The sequence below is a fragment of the Typopeltis vanoorti genome, chromosome 14 (genome assembly GCF_054136105.1).
Source record: "Typopeltis vanoorti isolate ZY-2024b chromosome 14, IOZ_Tvanoo_1.0, whole genome shotgun sequence".
Taxonomy (NCBI): domain Eukaryota; kingdom Metazoa; phylum Arthropoda; class Arachnida; order Uropygi; family Thelyphonidae; genus Typopeltis; species Typopeltis vanoorti.
The window spans coordinates 88,619,214-88,639,093 of record NC_143562.1 but is presented as its reverse complement, the minus strand read 5'-3'; the positions used below and the strand labels follow the sequence as shown (position 1 = coordinate 88,639,093).

At 34.5% G+C, this 19,880-nt stretch overlaps 1 protein-coding gene across 2 annotated transcripts in view; it reads left to right on the top strand.

Moving 5' to 3' along the window:
• The window catches only part of IntS14 (integrator complex subunit 14), an 87,484-nt gene that overhangs the window by 60,679 nt on the left and 6,925 nt on the right, over window positions 1–19,880 (top strand). For both annotated transcript variants that reach the window (XM_090403791.1, XM_090403792.1), the window contains exons 6-7: window positions 2,579–2,658; window positions 9,760–9,938. In XM_090403791.1, the coding sequence (XP_090259917.1) occupies window positions 2,579–2,658; window positions 9,760–9,938 (259 nt within the window). The remainder of the gene's footprint in view (window positions 1–2,578; window positions 2,659–9,759; window positions 9,939–19,880) is intronic.

The following is a 19,880-nucleotide window of genomic DNA, read 5'->3' as shown; positions in this document are numbered from 1 at the left end:
ATTGATCTTGATAACCTTATCTCGCAACTGCCTGCACCCATACTTTTGATGGGTGACTTTAATGGTCACAATACTCTATGGGGTAGTGCCAACACTAATAGACAAGGTCGAATCATTGAAAAAATTCCTGATGATAATAACCTTTTCCTTCTAAATAATAAACTCAATACTTTCTTCCATATGCCTACCCGCTCATTTTCTGCAATTAATCTTACAATCTGTTCCCATTTCACTGCTCATGTGGGATGTTGAAGAGAACATATATGGAAGTGATCACTTTCCTGTTCTTTGTACAATGTCTTCACAGGAACCATGTTCACCCACACGGATACCTAAATGGAAAATGGACCAGGCTGACTGGAACACTTTCTCTCATCTTGCAAAATTTAATGCTGATGCCATCAGTCAAACACCTATCAATGAAGCTGTAAAATATATAACAGAATGCATTGTCCAGGCAGCAACAACCTCCATCCCAAAAACATCATCTCGATTTCCAGTCTATCCAAAGCCTTGGTGGAACCCAGGATGTCAGGCAGCCAAAAAAAGATCAACACAGAGCATGGAGCATATTTCATAGATACCCCACCACATCAAATTTAATAACTTTCAAGCATGCTCGAGCCAAAGCATGTTTTGTAAGACGTCAGAGTCAAAAACAATCGTGGATCCAATTTACCACATCAATTAATCAAATGACCAGTCCAAAAATTGTATGTGATAAAATCCGGAAAATGAAAGGCAGATATAGTACACATTGTTTGTCCACCTTAGACTATAATGGAAGTGTTCTTGGTGATCCCAAAGCTATTGCAGATACTTTGGGAGAAACTTTTGCCAAAATTTCTAAACTTAGCATTTGTTAAGTGTCTGGATGATATTGAATATTTCAAATGCAACTCAAACTGATTTCAATTCATATTTACGAATTTAAGGACACAAAACACGTTGAAATGATTATTTTACTTATTATTAATAAAATAACAATTGACATTTCGACCCCTGTATTGAAATCATCAGTAAATTGATCTTTTACTTAGCCTGACCTCTAGTGGTTAAAAAAAAAAAAAAAAAAAAAAAAAAAAAACCTTCTATAAAGTCCTCCCGTACTAAGATTTTTTTCTGGACTTGTACAGTTCAAGTTGCTATTGAATGTTATTTAAAAAAAAAAAAACTTTACCAAGTCTTCTTGTATTCAGATTTTTCTTTGGCTTGTTCTGGTTGCTATAATGGTTGCAAATGGGTCTTCCACATTCTTGGAATGGTTAGACTGTCGTTTTTGTTCAGGTTAGGTTTGTGTTTGAGCATTTCACATGCTTCTTTAAATTTCCTCTCGAACCAGGTTTTGGTGCGGTGTAGGGACTACCTTTCCAGTGAATTCTGTGGTATGTCTGGAGTACGTGATCTGAAAGGCCGGCTTTTCCAAAATGGAGGTATTAATGTATCGTTCGTGTTCGCCCTTCCTAATTGGGATGGTTCATCCTGTTTTCCCCTGTCTATGGTAGGTTGCATGTGTATTGCATTTTGTAAACCCCTGGGTGGGCTAGGTGTGGAAGAGGATCTTTGGAAGAACTGAGTAGGTGTCTTAATTTCATTGGGGATTTGAAGGTGGTTTTGATGTTGTATTTGTGAAGAAAATCTTAGAATTTCTTAGAATAAGATTTCAAGAAGAAAATCTTAGTACAGGAGGACTTTAGCAGAGCTTATTTATTTATTTATTTTTTACCGCTAAAGGTCAGGCTAAGTAAAAGATCAATTAACAGCGTAGATTCCATATAAAAAAAAAGAGTATGTCTTCTATACATGAATTACTTAATCTTATCAACATAGGATTAAGTTATGTCTGTCAGTTGCTTGCATTCTCTGACTAGTTCATCTGTCTTGTGGAATGAAAAATCTTAGTTTTGGTGAAGTTTCATTTCTGCATAAGGCCAGCTAATTTACCTTCAGTTGAAAAGCCCTTATAAAGATTCTTTGCATCCAAGATGGGATTCAAACCCATCTTTTTTCCAACCAAAGGGCATAATCTTTACCAACCAAGCCATGGAGGCTCTTCCTTCCTAGCAAAATTTGTCAGTTGTATTTTAATTATTACTTTTTGCATATTACAACAATGTCATTTCATTAAATTAAAAACATTTTAGATTCTGCCATGAAGTTACATTCATATAACCTGAAAAATGAATCACTGTTGGTTTACACACTTTTCTGAAAGACATTGCATTCATCCTGTATTGTGCTTTTTAATGCGACATTTGTGTTTTAATATACTTTTAACTCTTAATTGTCTAACTTTCAAATAAATTAAATTTCAATTAACCACCCTTTGAACTGACAGACATAACTTAGTGTGCCAACCAACTTCTTGTGAAGCATTATGCAATTATACCCTCAGTTATCCAGCTAAAAGATAGCTTTTTCATTATAGGCAGATAATTAAGAGATTACTATAGTTCTAAAAATCTTTTCAGAGACTTAAAGAATTTTGTTACATTTAGTTGCAATTCATTTTTCAGATTTATGATTATAAATGTGCTGTAGTATTCTAAATTTTTTTACCTTTTTAATTTGCATTTAGTGGTGAATGGTACGGTATGTTATACTCTTGGGCAGACAGTAAGAAGAAGTCAAATCTCATGTTATCCACATTTGAACCTGGTAAAGTGTTTACTTTTTTTTTAACTTTTTTTTATCATACCTCTGATAATTTATGAACATGAATAAATCAGTGTGAAAACATTATTTAATAAATTTAGATATTTCATTTGTTTGATATTTACAACAGCACAGGGTTCTCTAAACTTGTGGTCTGGAAAATCTTGTACATTGATTGGTGGTGTTCTTGACAGTTTCAAGTCATTTTGATCTGGTCTAACATCAAGGCCTACACAGCAAATAGCCAGTGTCTACCTTTCATCTTTTGTAATTGAGCCAGTTCTCTCTCTCTCTCTCCATATATATATATATATGGTCACTCACTGTGTGTGTCATGTAGACAGCTTTCTTTCTTCTGACGTCTTCAGTGCACAAAAGGTGTACCCCTTGGCTGTATTCTATCACTTACCATCTTTCTCCTATTTATAAATGACCTCTCATACCGGCCTCTAATCCTGTTTATAGTTTTACGGATGATAGTACATTCCATGCCTACTCATTTGACAAACCTTGTATTGTACAAATATCCCAAACTTCAATACCTACAACCATAAACAGAGATCTCCAAACTATTCTTTATTATAGTTGAGGATAACATGGTTATCTTCATTGCTACCAGTATGCAACCTTGCCTTCTTTCTTGAAAAAAATAAAATAAAAATGTCTGATAAAACCAGATAACCAGATCAGATCTTTTCTTGGACTGACATTTATCTCTAAATTCTATGCTTGCAAAAATCCCAAATATACCAAACTTTATAAGATTTTTCCCATGTTGGGGATGGTGCACCAAAAACCTCCATTAACTTCTTGATGCTATCTAAAGAATGGAAATCAGCTAATCAATGATCCCTTTCTGACGGATCCTGTTCAACCACTTTCTCATATATGGTCCCTTTTTACATTGTCTTTTTATAGGTACTTCCATGGGTGTTCTGCTGAACTGGCATCCTTTAAAATGCCTGTAAAACAACATGCAAATAGCTATCCCACGTGTTTTGCAATCCAGTTATAAATCCACTGAATCTGATTTTTCTCTTCCTCCTATACATAAAGCTTGCATATAGATGCTATCCATTCCATGTAGTGACAAATCTTATTGACAAAGCTTCAATTTTTCCAGAATCGGTATCATGAACACTGATTTCCTTACCATTCTCCTGACAATCAAGTAAACTGCAGTGCTACCAAAACACAATCTTTTCTTACACTCATTAAAAAAAAAGCTCTCATTTCACTTCCCTTTACTTGGTTTTTTGACAAGATTATAGATCAAATTTCTCTTTTTTCTTTTTTGCAGGGAGGTTGGCTTACATCTCTTCTTTCCTGGTGCAAACACATCACATCTATAGCCTTTTAAGAAGTACTCCAAAAGAATATCAGTCTCCAATAAAGCTTGATGTCCATTTCTTTTCAAGACACTTCTCACCTTTCTAACACTATGTATCAGTCCAACTTTAGACAGTTAGTGATATTAGATGGCACACCAAAAACTTCCTTAAAAAAAAAAAAGCACAACTATCAAGAATGGGTATGATCTTGTTAATAAATGATTCCTCCCTTACACATTTTTTCATAGACTGAATTGGCCACTATCTTTCCTCCTTTTCCTTTCACTTGTAAAAATTGGCAGCTGCTGGTTAACATTCATGCACAGTTCACTTTCAAATTAGCCAGACTAGCTTATCCTCCTCTTTCATTCCATCTATTTATGCTTTTACAGTAGCAGTGAATAGAGTTAGATGGAATGAAAGAAACAGTTTTTTAAATGGAATGGCACACAACTTCCTCACACTGTGTTCCTTATGGACTACAACTTATGGCTGTTCAAGAAATATATCAGCTGATTCTCTCTGTTGTATTTTTGGTTTTGCAATTTCTCATGTGTGGATCTGATATATCAAAAATAATAATAAATAAATAAATAATAATAATACTTACTGAGATCTCAACCAAAGCAACAAGGTTTATTTTGTTTTCATCTGATTTCTATATTAGATTCTTTGATAGTGTGTATGATAGAAGTACCATACTGAAAATGTTAATTGCAATAAAAAAAAATGATGCTTACACTTTTAGAAATATATAATAATAACAACAACAGTATATTCAAGCTTCTGTTATTATTTTATATACACTGTGAAATAAACCAGTATATCTGCAATAAATTCTATAAAATACATTGAAAATATGTCAAATAATATATAGAACATTGACTATATTGTTCAAAATTTTTTTTTTTGTTTATGTTCTGATAAAACAAACTGAATATTATTAATCAAGAATGCATAAGCAGAGCTAATATAAGATGATATTGATCACTTAAATAAAATGTGTGATGAAAGATTAACTTAGCCGGTATATTTGAAGCAAAAAAAATCACAGGAAACAAATACCCAGTTTGAAGCCTGAGATATAAGTGAGATACAGTAAAAAATGTTCTACAAGATCAAAAAGTAAGAGCCAATCATATCACAATTACAAATAATAGATCAGTTTCAAACTTTTGAAATAATAGATCAGTTTCAAATTTTTGAAATAATAGATCAGTTTTAAATTTGTTGACAGGGAAACTATTCATGAAATATTATTGTGATTGACTATAATGATATCATATACATCCCTTGAATATATATACTAGAAAATGATGATAAAATAGTTTTGCCTTTGAAATAAAGAAAAAAAATTTAGCCTCCCTTAATATCTTTCATACATGGAATTGGAAAACAATCTTGCATACCCACATTCCACTTCACATCAGCATTCTGTGCAAAAATTGAACATTTTCGAAGCTTTGGCTTCCAGAGTAGAGGAAGTTTTATCATAAGACTAGTACTGCACATGTTAGATAGGCTTTCTTAAAGAGCAACAAACAAAACAATTACTTACAGTGAAAATGTTTTTGCCAAAATTTTAAACAGAAACAAAAATCTACTCCCAAAGGTTAAATAAGGTAGGTGTAAGATGGATGAATAAAGAGATTAAGCATGCGATACAGAGAAAAGGGGCATTGTGCCAACAGCATAAGAGAAGTGGAAATAACCAACTCCATGAGGTCTACAAAGACCAGGCAAGGAGAGTGACTTGGTTGGTGAGGGTAGCTAAAGAGAAGTATGAACAGCAGTTAGCTAATGAAGCCAAAAAGAATCCTAGGGAGTTCTTTCGATATGTAGCCAGCAAAAGAAAGAATGATTATGGAAGGATGACATTGATTGGAGAAAATGGTGTAAAGACAGCTGTTGCGGAATGTGTGGTGGAGATACTTAATGAGCAGTTCATAACAGTCTTTCAATCTTGTGAATGTGACTTCATGGAGAGATTGAGAGCAGTTGATGATGGGGAGGAGGGACTGACTGTAAGTGAGCAACAGGTGTATGGGGGAGTTGAGTAAACTAGATGTTAATAAGGCTGTGGGACTAGATAATATATCACCATGTATGCTGAAGGAATGTGCCAGAGAGTTGACACCTAATTGACATATTTTTTTAATACGAGTCTTTCACTCAGTCAAGTTCCTAAGGAGTGGAAGGAGGACAAAATTGTGCCACTTTATAAAGGAGGTGATCGAACTAAAGCATCAAACTATAGGCCTATCTGTGTGTCGGGTGTTATGATTAAGTTGTTGGAGAAGCTTGTGAGAACTAGGATCCAGAGTTGGGTTGACAACAATGGTATTATCTTTGATGGACAGCATGGATTTGCTAAAGGGAGGTCATGTTTTAGTAATCTACTTACTTATTACAATAAAGTGACTGCTTCCTTGGACAGAGGAGAAGAATACACAGTAATATACTTGGATTTCACGAAGGCTTTTGATATAGTACCCGAGATAAGTTGACAGTCAAACTAGAGCAGATGGAGTTGGATATCAGATTAGTGCATTGGATTGGAGACTGGCTATCTGTTAGGTATCAACAAGTTGTGTATGGGGAAGCGATATCCAGGAAAAGGAAAGTCATTAGTGGAGTGCCTCAGGGATCTGATTTAGGGCCATTACTGTTTAACTTGTATATTAATAATATAGGTGAAAATTTGGATGGAGATATTCAGTTGTTTGCAGGTGATGCAGAGTTGGGACGAACCATGAAGAGTAGTGAAGATGTTGTGGCCTTATTGAGTGATTGGGCATGGAAATGGGGATGCGAGTTCACTGTTGCAAAATGTAAGGTTTTAAAATTTGGAAAACAAAGATGGGATGCAGAATTTATCCTTGGTGAGGATATATTGTTGGAGGTAGAAGAAATAAGAGATCTGGGGGGTGATAGTGGATAAGGATCTAAAATTAAGGGGACACATAGCCAAAATCATGAAGACAACAAGACAACACATAGGCTTCTGGGAATGATGCAGAGGACACTATTGTGTAGAAGTAGGGAGATTCTTGTTCCGTTGTATAAGGCTTTGATTAAGCCGCACCTGAACTATTGTGCCCAGATTTGGTGACCTGGTTTTCAGAAGGATGAAGAGATGTTGGAAAGGGTCCAAAGGCAACTGGCTAAGGTAGTGTCTGACCTCTGGAATGTCGAGTATGAGGAAAGATTGAGAAGATGTAATTTGTAGAGTCTGGTGGAAAGGAGGAAGAGGGGGGAGATATGATAGAGACCTACAAGTTGGTAAGGGGTTGTTATAGGATCAATGCTGGAGAAGTTCTACAGAAAATGGTGGGAGATCAGCGGAGAACCAGAGGTCATCCCTGGAAACTGTATAAAGAGGGTGCGAGTAGGGGAGTGAGAGGCAGGTTTTTTTCATGTAGAGTTGTAAATTATTGGAATACCTTGCCTGAGAGTGTGGTGTCTGCAAGGAATTTGAGTGTGTTTAAGACACAGTATGATGAGCTGTGTGTGTGTGTGTGTGTGTGTGATAAAAGGACCTCCCAGACTTTGACTCTTTGACTCCATTAGATCTTGGGCTAGTAATAATAATAATAATAATAAATCTACTCCCTAAAGCTGATTATATATATCCTGCCTAAATCCACCAGGAACCTTCATCCTTTTCAGAAACTTATAGTAGTCACCTATTAACATGGAATATAATTAAGAGTTAATTATAAAAAGGACCATAGGTAATCCAGGATCTTAAATCTAATATAACAATTGTCATATTAAATTAGGACATCATTTTACTGTAACAAAACTATCTATATGGAAGAATGTTTCTCTGATATTGTCTTAAATAGAATATAGCTTTGATGTAGTTATTTTATTTTATTTCATTTATTTATTGTCATTTTATTTTCGCTAGAGTAAAATAACCATTGAGCAATTCATTGTCTCTTCAGCATACTGTGTGAAATGTAATTTAGATTGTCTCTGCATATATGTGTATACTCCAGATGATGACCTTCATATGAAGGTTGAAACGTCAGGAAATTAAATAATTATTTATAACACTGTTGTAAAGTCCATAGTTTGTGTAAAGTGAATGCTGATCACTGTGTAACACTCAAGAAAGGAAATCTGATGTGGATGCTTGGATGTTGATTATCAGTCATGTTGATGCTTAGTGAAAAACATCAACACAGTGCTAATAATTAATTAATTAAATTTATTTAGCTAATTGGTTTTCTAAGCCAATATTTCATCTTTGTCACCAAGGCATCTTCATTGGCACAAAGAAATATGTTGACATGTGCATGCAGATACATTACTAGTCAGCATTTGCCTTCCTATTAGTGTGCTTACATGCACCTGCCAGTATATTTCTTTGTGCCCATGAGGATGCTTTGGTGACCAAGGGAAATATTGGCTTACTAATCTAATTAGCTAAATAAATTTAGTTAATTATAAACATTAGACATCTGTTTTTTTTAGATGAATGACTATCAACACCTAAGCATTTCTGAATTTTTGTATATTAATAACATTCAGGTTTTCAACAATTGAACCAAGAGCTAGTTTTTGCATATGTGCTATAAATAAAACTCTGTTTTGCATAATTTTGTAATTATTTGAAACTATTCTAATAGAGATCCTAATTACTAAATTTCACGAAATTCAAAAAATTCCAAGCCAAAGAAGAATTATTATCAACATTTCGAATCATTTTGGCAAAAAATAAGTGCAGTTATAGTTTTTTTTTTTTTGGGGGGGGGGGACACAGTTATGATTATTATTATTATCATTGCAATCTTTTTTCTGCTGAGAACAAAATTATAACTAGGAGAAAGAAAGAAGAAGAATCATTCATTAACCAGTCTTGAACCATCAATCAATCAGTGATATCAGAAATCTGACAAATAATAGACCAGTTTGAAATTTGTTGACAGGGAAACTGTTCATGAAATATTAATTGTGATCGACTCCAATGATATCATATACATCCCTTGAATATATACTAGAAAATGACGATAAAATAGTTTTGCCTTTTGTTGATTATCCTAATTACTAAATCAGAGGATTTAGTAATTAGGATACATAGATACATTGGTTCAGAAATTAAGACTATTGCCCTGCATCATGCATGTATGAAAAACCACACATTACATTGACAGTGTTTAATTGTTTACACACAAAAGTTTGTAATATTGTCTGTTACAGATTTATTTATTCTAATGATCTCTAGAAACATTATTACTTTTGCAAAATTCCAATGAATGTATCAAATGTTATTCAATATTTGATATACTTGTTAGATTTTTGCAAGAGCAATGCTATTATTTAAATGTTACTCAGTGTTAGGCACCTTGTTATGATGTTGATCTGCTTTTAGCTTATGTATTTTCTTTTTCTGAATGTTGCTACTACAAATGAGAAAGGGAAAAGGTATTAACTCTTCTTCATCAAAGAAGTGCAGATTATAGTTTCCGAGAATTACTGCTGGGTGTTGCTTTTTTCACAAGACCAAAACATCATACATGAATGAAGACAAAGAGGAGTAGGATGTATAAGAAGTGAACTGAGAATATGTGTTGACTGATTGCTACTCAATGTTTATAGGTTTTAAGTAGAGGAGTGAAATTGTAGATGTACTCTCAAATGAAGAGCACTCATAAAGTATCTGTAATGTATACATGCATATATATTTATGTGCATATATATACATTTCACATATCACATATATATATATTTTTTATTTTATTATTAATAATTATTTTTTTTACAGGTTTAGAGGTAATACCCTGGTTAGGTAATTTCACTGCAATAGGTCCCACTTCTCTTGCTGGTCAGATGGGAGATGGATTTGATGAAGATGTTAATCCACCCACATTTCCAATTAAGCCTTCTGAAAAGAGAAGTTATGCTCAGAATTGTGTAGTGTGGATAAAGCAGGCAGGTCTTCAGGTAGGATATGTAACCTGATGAGCCATTCTGATTTTAGACAAGTTTCTGTTTAGATTATCAAAATAAATATAATTCAAAATGTATTATCTGATTATTAAAATAAGATAATATATTTTGGATGTTGATTTGTTTTGTGCAACACACTTGTTGGAACATTTGTATGTCCAACATCACTATTGTTCTTGATTTTATTATATGTGTGTGATTTAAGTGAAATGTATATTAGGCATTAATAATAAAATGGCTAATGTAAACAGGGTGAAAGAAGTTTAACACTTCTTGTATTTCGTTTACATATATTAACACATTTATGATAGCATATAGATTCTAGGAAACTCTCTCACTACTTATGCCCAATTATCCAAAAAAAAAAAAAGCTACAGCCACAATCCCATTAGTAGCAGTTCTGTTTTAAAGAAAATTCATTATAACAACTATTCCTGTATTCATATATGTTCACTGAGTAACTAACTATGACCATTTAAAATCATCTCTGATATTTCATCCAAAATACTTTGGAATCTTCAAAAAGAGAGAGAGAGAGAGAGAGAGAAAAAAAAAAACATGAATAAGATATCAAACTAGATAGCAGTATAGTGGTGTATGCATTTATATTGCTAGTTTACTCACTCTTGCATAAACAAGAGAAAGCGCTATTAAAATCCACACGAACCAATCACAGTAACTTTCAATGTGTTTTATATTTGTATTAAAAAAATAATGAAAAACCTGCTTTTAGTAGTGGATTGCAATAGCTTTCCATGTCTGGAGATTAAAGTTTAATCAGTTGCAAATGGCTTCACAAATTTCCACAAACAGATCATTATATTTGAGTGACATTTATGTGGTAGTTGTGTGGTTCATCAATTAATATGATGTCATTTTTTCATTATAGTTGTGCTTGGGTTGCCATAAAAGATAATAGAAAAGTGACAGTTATAAGTTGTATAATAATATATCTAAAAGATATCAATGAAAAAATAAACAATTTTAGAAAAAAATGCAGAGCAATTTAAAAGGACATGGAATAAGAAAAAAAAAAGAAAAAGAGAAACAGCTTACATTTTATATTATAAAGTAATGCCACTCCCACTCTGTTATATGGTTCAAAAATGTGGACTGTTAAAATGAAAAATTAGAGCATCACAACAAGGATGCATAAACCTATATCATTTAAAAAAAAATGAGTATATATTGAGTTAGTATTTATAGTTTAAATGAAAATATCAAGAAATATATTTTTTTTGAGAGGAATAGAAAGAGCATTTATATAATAGGACAGAAAGATATAGATTACCAAAGGAAGTGGACAAATACAGACCAAAGAAGAAGAGAAAGAGGGGGGAAAACCACAAGATTGAAAGCCAGTGAAGCTGGAAGAGTTAAATACCTAAATCCTTGATAAGAAGAAGTGGTGCTAGGTAATAGTGGTTAGTGTTCATTGATTATATTTAAATAATAGAAGGTTATGGGTATATGAGTATTAGCTGAAAATTCAAAATGATATCGGCTTTTTGAACTTTCTATTGTTATTTGTCATTAGTATTACAATCCATGATAGATATCCATGATATAAGAAATAATTTATTAATTAAAAGCTCCTCTCTGATCCAAAGGAATGGGAGGGGATACTCTTCCCTCAAGAAATTGAGGCAAAATAATAGTTTCATTTTTGGTATTTCCCTAAAAATATAAATTATCTGTAAGCTAATTGTAAGGCAGAAATTTTCAATAAATGTTATGATTAGTGAAAAGTGAAGTAAACTATGTTAAGAAAAAAAAGAATAATAATAATATAAAAAGAAATAATTTATAAATTTAAAGCTCCTCTCTGATCCAAAAGAAAGGGGAAGATACTCTTCCACTCAAGAAATTGGGGCAAAATAATAGTTTAATTTTTGGTATTTCTCTAAAAATTGCCAGGTCTGGTTGGCTGAGTGTATCTGCTTTCAGCCAAAAGGCTGCGAGTTCGAATCCCACCAAGCGCATGGATCAGTGGCGGCTCGTACATAAGCACTGCGACACTGCAGCAGCCCCAAGGAAAAAATGAAAAAATTAAATTTTGTTTGTGTTTATAAATAATAATGCTTACAACATTATATAAATGCAATACAATATGTTAAAGGTTACAGCTTATGTTTTGACATTGATTGAATAGTTAATAATTGGAATTGTTCGATTAACACTTTAGATTATGAAACAAATGCACTGCGATCTAACTCAGAGTGTCGGAATTATCACATTCGGCCAATTGCAGCTAGACTCACCGATATTCATTTGTGCTTCTCATTGCATGTTACAAGTGATTCCAACACTGCTCGTTTAGGCAATGTATCATATGCTTGCGCACGTTATTTCTGTGAGATACGAAACTTTTAAAGGGTATCCCAAAATTCACGCACGATTTAAATTTAGCGCCATTTGTGCGGTAAAGTGTTGCCAACGAGAAAAAAAAGACAGCGCGACAGCTGACAGTTCAGGGTTATTAAAAATGGAGCGCTACACGAAAGAACAACACATTTTCATTGTTGAGCAATATTTTAAAAATAATGAAGGTTTGGCAGCTACAGTTCGCAATTTTCATACAAAATATGGTCAGAATAGTGATTTAACTTCATCAACTGTGAAAAGATTAATTAAAAAATTCAAGGAAACTGGATCAATTAGTGATCTTATACACTCTGGCCGTCGTTCAACAGAAAACATTGAAGCAATTCGTGAGAGTGTTGCTGAGAGTCCAGGAACATCAATTCGGCTGTGGTCTTGAATTGGGCATTTCGAGACGCTCTCTACAGCGTATTCTCACGAAAGATTTGCATCTTTATGCTTACAAAGTTCAATTGACTCAAGAACTGAATCCTACTGACCACACAGCGAAGAGAGTTCGTTGAATGGATTATGGAACAACAACAAGTGGATGCTTATTTTTCGAACAAAATCATCTTCAGCGATGAGGCTCATTTTCATCTTGATGGCTTCGTTAATCGACAAAATTGTCGCATTTGGGGTTCAGAAAATCCACGAGTGATTGTTGAGAAACAAATGCATCCACAACGTGTCACTGTTTGGTGCAGATTTTGGGCTGGAGGCATCATCGGTCCATTCTTCTTCAAAAATGCAGCTGGTAAGGCAATGACATTAATGGTGCTCGCTACTGGATTATCGACATGATAATCCAGTTTTTTGTGCCTAAATTGCAAGATATGGATGTGGACGACATGTGGTTTCAACAAGATGGTGCCACATGCCACACAGCCTGAGAAACAATTCAATTACTGCATGAGTCATTTCATGGTCGTGCAATTTCCCGTTTTGGTGATCAGAATTGGTCGCCCAGATCATGTGACTTAACGCCATCGGACTTTTTTCTTTGGGGTTTTTTGAAGTCCAAGGTTTATGCCAACAAGCCCACGACCACCCACGCCTTGAAGGAGGAAATTGAGCGCTGTATCAACGAAATTCAGCCACATTTATGCAAAACGGTCATGGAAAATTTCGACAAAAGAGTGCGTATGTGCCAGCAAAGTCATGGGGGCCATTTACCCGATATGCTATTCCATGCATAACCCTATACTGTATACTTTATGAATCAATAAGAAATTACAATTTTTAATTAAAAACCTGTGTTTTCTATCAAAATTACTTCTTGCGTGAATTTTGGGACACCCTGTATTATTGGTGCGTGTTCGTGGTGAGGGTGAACTATTTTGTAAATCTTATTTTATTTTGTTAAAATAACATATAATTATTTATTTATTATAGATACAAGGCTGAATTATGACGAGTGTTCACTGTTGAAAATATGAAAAGATTTATATTTTTTTCAATTATCGTCACATGAAACAAATGCAGTGTTAGAATTATCGCGCCAATTGCAGCTAGACTCGCCGATATTTGTTTACGCTTCTCATTGCATGTTACAAATGATTCCGACACCGTTTGTTTGGGCAGTGTCGCTTACAGATATATTGTATGCATTGGTGTTTGTTCGTGGTGAGGGTGAAATATTTTTAATAAAGTAATTTTTTAATATGTAAATTTATTTATTAATAAATTGGTTACTGATTAGGAAAAAAATAATTTTTTTTTAAAATTTTCTATATGCAGCATCCCCCACTTAAAATTTTCACTGGCCACCACTGGCATGGATGTTTTTAATTGTCTGCAGAAATACTAGTGGTGGTGGTGTGTGGTAGATGGGGTTGGTGTAGTTGCGGTTAGTTGTAGTTGGTGGAGACAGAGAGTTGTAGAGTAGGTGCCCTCCCTCGATGAGTCTTTGGACTCTCTGTAATTGTCATGTAATAATAATAAGAAGAAGAAGAAATTTTAAAAATATAATAGCCTCTTCCCTACAATATCTCTCTCTCTCTCTCTCTTCCTCTCCTCTCTCTCTCTCTCTCTCTCTCTCTCCTAAAGCTAAAGTGTAATTCTGCCACTCAGAATCACGCATCACTATGTTTGTTTTTTTCGATAATCCTCTTAACTATTTAATTTTGTATCATTACCATTAAAAATAATAAGCTTGATTTTAATAGTGTAATTATTAATTATTGATTGAGGTTTTCCCATAACTTCTAAACACACATACTTCATCCTGAAGATACACGATAAGTATTTAAGTGACTCATTGTTCTCTCTCCCACTCCTCCTGCTGTAAACTGAAGAACTCTCCTGCATATACATTATAGAATCTCCTTGTTAATCTATATGTTTCTATTGAATCTTGTCTCTCCTCCCTTAAACTTTGAAACCTACATTTCCTGCACTCATGTCATAGACTAAATATCACCATAGTTACAGATTCTCAACCATCTCTCCAGTCTCCTCATCTTCCTCCCACTCCCACAAAATACATGTGGACATATCTAAGCACAGCAGTTTAGATGGGAATGCCTTTTAAAGAGAGAAAGAGAACATCTCTTTTATTGTTACATGTTCTCTTCAGCATGGCACTTATCCTTGGTGATGACATTTACTGCTTTATTAATGTGGCCTGTGAACTTCAACTCACTATTCACTGTCAATCTTCTAGGTCTCCAGCTTTGCCATTTACTTCAAGCACATGTCAATCAGTATACATTATCTATCAATAATTGTCCAGACACTCCTGTTATTTTAAGTTATGGAACATTCCAAGTTTGTTAATAACATATAAAATTCAGTGCTTAAGGGTCAAAGCTGTATAACTGAGAGGAGACTTCCACATAGCCTTTAAAGGAATACAGAGAACCAACTAGGGCTTTTGACCTAATGTCCAATCCTCACCTTCTTGTGGTATGCCTTGTTAGATATCTACCTGGATACTGAACAAATGAGGATGGGCAATTTGGGATCTAGCTGATTAAATTGTATTCTTATTGGCTTAAACCACAATGCAAAATGATGGTACAACATGACAGAATTTCCTGCCAGCTGGGGTGTCGGCCAGTTAAACAAGGCTTCGGTTATTTTCGCCAGGGAACCAGGGCAAACGGCAAAAAGTCAGCTACTAAAACAAATTCTGAAACACATCCCAGTCTTCTTCAATGGTAGGCAGTCTCGAGTAGGTGATGTGGGCAAATATGAGAATGGGGAACTGAACAATGAGACTTATTTGTGCCTATGGTCCCACAGAAGGTTCTACTAAGATAGAAGTGGAGGAAATTTTTGAGGCTTTATAGGAAAGCAACTGACACAATGAAAAAAGAAAAGATGGTTCTTATTGGGGATCTAAATAACAGAATAGGAAATGATTGTCAGACATTAAAAAAAAAAAAAAATTAACAGCCTATTTTCCTACCCACTGCAGGGTGAAGGCCTCTCCCATTGCAGGAGTTTTGGGTCTACTACTCTCATGGTGATCCAGTCCATCTTGGGAGAGGACACTCACAAACATCCATGCCTATGTGGGATTTGAACCCACAACCTCTGGGCTGCAGAGCAGATAGGCTAACCACTCATCCAACCTGGCTGGCTTGTCAGACATATTTTGGAAAAATTTGGAGAAAAAGAGCAAAGCTAATAATAATGGCAAATACCTGTTGAATTTCTGTTCAGGACATAAACTAGTTATTACTAACATAATATTCCAACATAAAAATGTGCACAAATTCACATGGAGAGAAGGGGCAGAATAAGAAAAATTTATTGACTATGATATTGTTGATAGATAGTGATGTTTTCTCACTGGTACCAGACACTAGAGTGTACAGAGGATTTGAAATTGGAAGTGATCACTATTTAGTCTTGAGCAGGATGAAATTGAATTTCATATTCAAAAGAAGAACTTGCAAGAAAGTTTTAAAGCAAATAAAAGTTGAGCAGCTCTCAGATATGAACTGTAGACTAAAATACACAAAGATTATTGAAGAAAAAATGAAAAGGTTTGAGAACAGGAACCTTGGAGATTCGGTGGCAAATCCTAAAGAAAACACTGATTGATTCAGCCAGAGAGGCATGTGGTGAGTTTGTCTGCAAGGATAGAAAAATCAGAACTCCATGCTGGACACAGGAAGTCAAAGAGGCAGTGAAGGAAAAGAAGAACGCATATAAAAAGTTCCTGGCAAATAAGTCAATTTGTGCTCTTAAATAATATAAAGACATGTTAATAATTAATGAATTTATTTATCCTGTAGGCGACTGCGCCATTGTTAATATTTAATGAATTATCCTATATATATATAGGCTGCCTGTGCCATTGTTATTTATAATGTGTATTATAAATAATATTTCATTTACTAACAATTATTTTTATTTTGACTCTGAGTGTCCCTATATGTTATTATATTTGCACAAAGAGTTCACTCCAATTGGTGCAATGACTTTAACTCACTTTTTCAGAATCCAGCTAATCATTGACTCAATACCAAGTACAAAATAAGCACATTTAATAAAACTTAAAACAATATATATACACTTCTAGTAAAAATACATAACTACAATTACAGATTATATGGATCCAAGGCCTTATTTAAAAAATACAAACTTACTCTTAAGACAAAACACTTTTTCTTTCACAAATCACAAAAAAATGTTCATAGTCTTATTCTCTTCCTGTTAAGGCTCTTTCCAGAAGTTACAAGGTTCTGTACTTCATTTTTTAGGATCCCTTTAAAATTCCTTTTTACTGCCTCACACAAAACAAAATCAAGTTCCTTCCTACTTGAATATATCTTGGCCAGTTTATAAAAACTTAGTTTCAAGATTTCCCTTTTCTTTACTTATTCCTTCTTGAAACATATTATTTCCACTATTCCTTTTTCGGAATACAATATGAAATTTCCTTTTGACTGCCGCATACAAAAAATCAAGTTCCTCCCAACTTGAATATTCCTCGGCCAGTTTATAAAAACTTGGTTTCAAGATTTCCTTTTTCTTCTGTACTTATTCCTTCTTGAAACATATTATTTCCACTATTCCTTTTTCGGAATACAATATGAAATTTCCTTTTAACTGCCGCGCACAAAAAATCAAGTTCCTCCCAACTTGAATATTCCTCGGCCAGTTTATAAAAACTTAGTTTCAAGATTTCCTTTTTCTTCTGTACTTATTCCTTCTTGAAACATATTATTTCCACTATTCCTTTTTCTGAATACAATATGAAATTTCCTTTTAACTGCCGCGCACAAAAAATCAAGTTCCTCCCAACTTGAATATTCCTCGGCCAGTGTTCTAAAAACTTTCCGAACGCTCTCCTGTTTACCACTGTAACTTGGATACGCAACGCTTTCTTGTCAGCTGTCAATCAAACATCAAGTTCACTCCGGGAGCATGCGCACTTCAACAACGTCAGAAACTACGCATTGTAATAATATGGCTGACTCGCTGTATCCACCAATGCTGAAGAAAGTCTTTCATAAACACAAAATTCAACATTTAAAAATACAATAAACTTTCTTATAAATAATACAAATAATCAATTAAGTAAGTACTTCAATATTTTTACTTTTTTTTACATATTACTTCTAACATAATATTTTCATAACGAGCACATCACAAGTGCAGACACTGCGTATATGAAAACAAAAACTAACAAGCAAAATTAATACGTAAAAATATTCAGAATTTTTAATATGATTATTTTTACAGACAAATGTAATAAAGCTAAACACTGTGTAAAACTAGCTAAACAAAAGTAAAAATATCATTATTTTTTCATGTGAAGTACTGGCACTCCACCAGAATATGACTAATGGTAAGGTGGGTGTTGCATTTCTCACACATGGGATCTGGTTGGAGATAGTAATGTTAGGAAACAGAGATCTCTGATCTTGAACCCTCAGTGTAAATGGGCAAAAAATCAGAGCAGACTGCTCTGCATACATTAAACATTTGGAGGTAGACACATGATGGCATATGGGACTTCTATAGTTGACTAAGTAGTGTGAGGTTGCAGGTATTGGTAATTTTGTCAGCATTCATGCCAGTAACTTCCATAGCCTCTTCAATATGCATATCCAAAGGACAAATTGCAGTCTGATGTGTGATATTGGATATCCTAACAGAGAGAAAAAAAAGAGACTAGTCCATGTAGGATGATCCAGAAGGGACTTTATTTTTAGGGCATAATTAAGAGACAAATGTTTTCATCTAAGTGATGGGGGGGGGGGGTCATTTGATTCAACATAAAGACTTTGAATGGGTGATGTGTGAAAAGCACCAATGGCTATTTGGATACCCTGATGATGGATAGGGTCCAACCTCAGGAGAGCACTCTCCCTTGCAGAACGGTAAACTTAGGACCCATAATCAAGCTTTAAATGTTCGCGTGCATAATAAATTTGGTTGGCATTCCATTCTGTAGAGTATAAAGTGCAGAGGATATTCAGTGCTTTTTTTTTTTACACTTTTCCCTGAAAATGGCAAATGTGTATAAAGAAAGTTAATAATAATAATAGTTTGTCCTATTCTTAATTCACAGGAGTGACAGTAAATTGAAGTCATTAACATAAAGGTAGTTGCCTACTGTGGGAGGAAGCTGTTCACTAATTATGATATTTTTTGTTCTGTTTTTATCTTTTGTATTTCTTTTTCACCTTTCTGCTTCTGACATGCATGGAAGTATGCTGGATGATCTCCGTGACAGTTTACACATTTAGCTTTCTTTGCAGAGCAAGATTTGTTAGCATACTCTTTACTACATCAGTCACATGTAGCAGAACTACAACAGGCAGTTTTGACATGTCCATATTTCTAGTATTTGAAGCATCTTAGTGGATTACAGATGTATAGTCTAAGGACAATTGAGATTCCTGCTTTTACAAATGTAGGAGGCTTAGATGTATCAAAAGTAGAGATAGTATTTCTGGTTTGAGCCAGGTGACTCTCTCTATGGATCAGGATGCACTTCATACCTGTCACCCGCTGATCTTTCGGCTCTGAAAGTATATCCTTGTCAGGAACACCAAGGAGATCGCATTCGGAAATCAATGTTATTTTTTGAGGTTGAGGGTGACATTTTCCCTAATGGCTTTTCACCTGTTGCATGAATGGTTAAAGAAACTGGTACATTTATACTGGTATCACATCTTTTGTTTCTTACTTCTCTTATCAAAAGGTATATTAATGATACCATTATTTGATTGGGACTTTGTTAGGGCTCTTGAATTAATTGAGAATTCATGCTCAGTTTTTTGTTCAGTGCCAGAGCTTCCTATCCACCATGGAGCCACACATGAATGTCCACTCATCAGCAAGCAGTGACTGCACTTGGGAGTGGAATGCCAAGGCTACCTTAGACGCTCTCTGAACACCACAGCAAGCCATAGGTCCTGTCCTCAGACCATGGGGAAGGAGACCTACTGCAGTACACTTGACCCTTGCAGGCAAGTCCACTAGCCAATTGATCCTGTCTGGGCCATCCAAGACTTGCCCGTCTTGCCGAAACAGTGGCCAAAATAGTGCATGACTAAAAGGATCCCCCCCCCTTTTTGGATGTCCATGGGTTGCATAACATGGCATTGG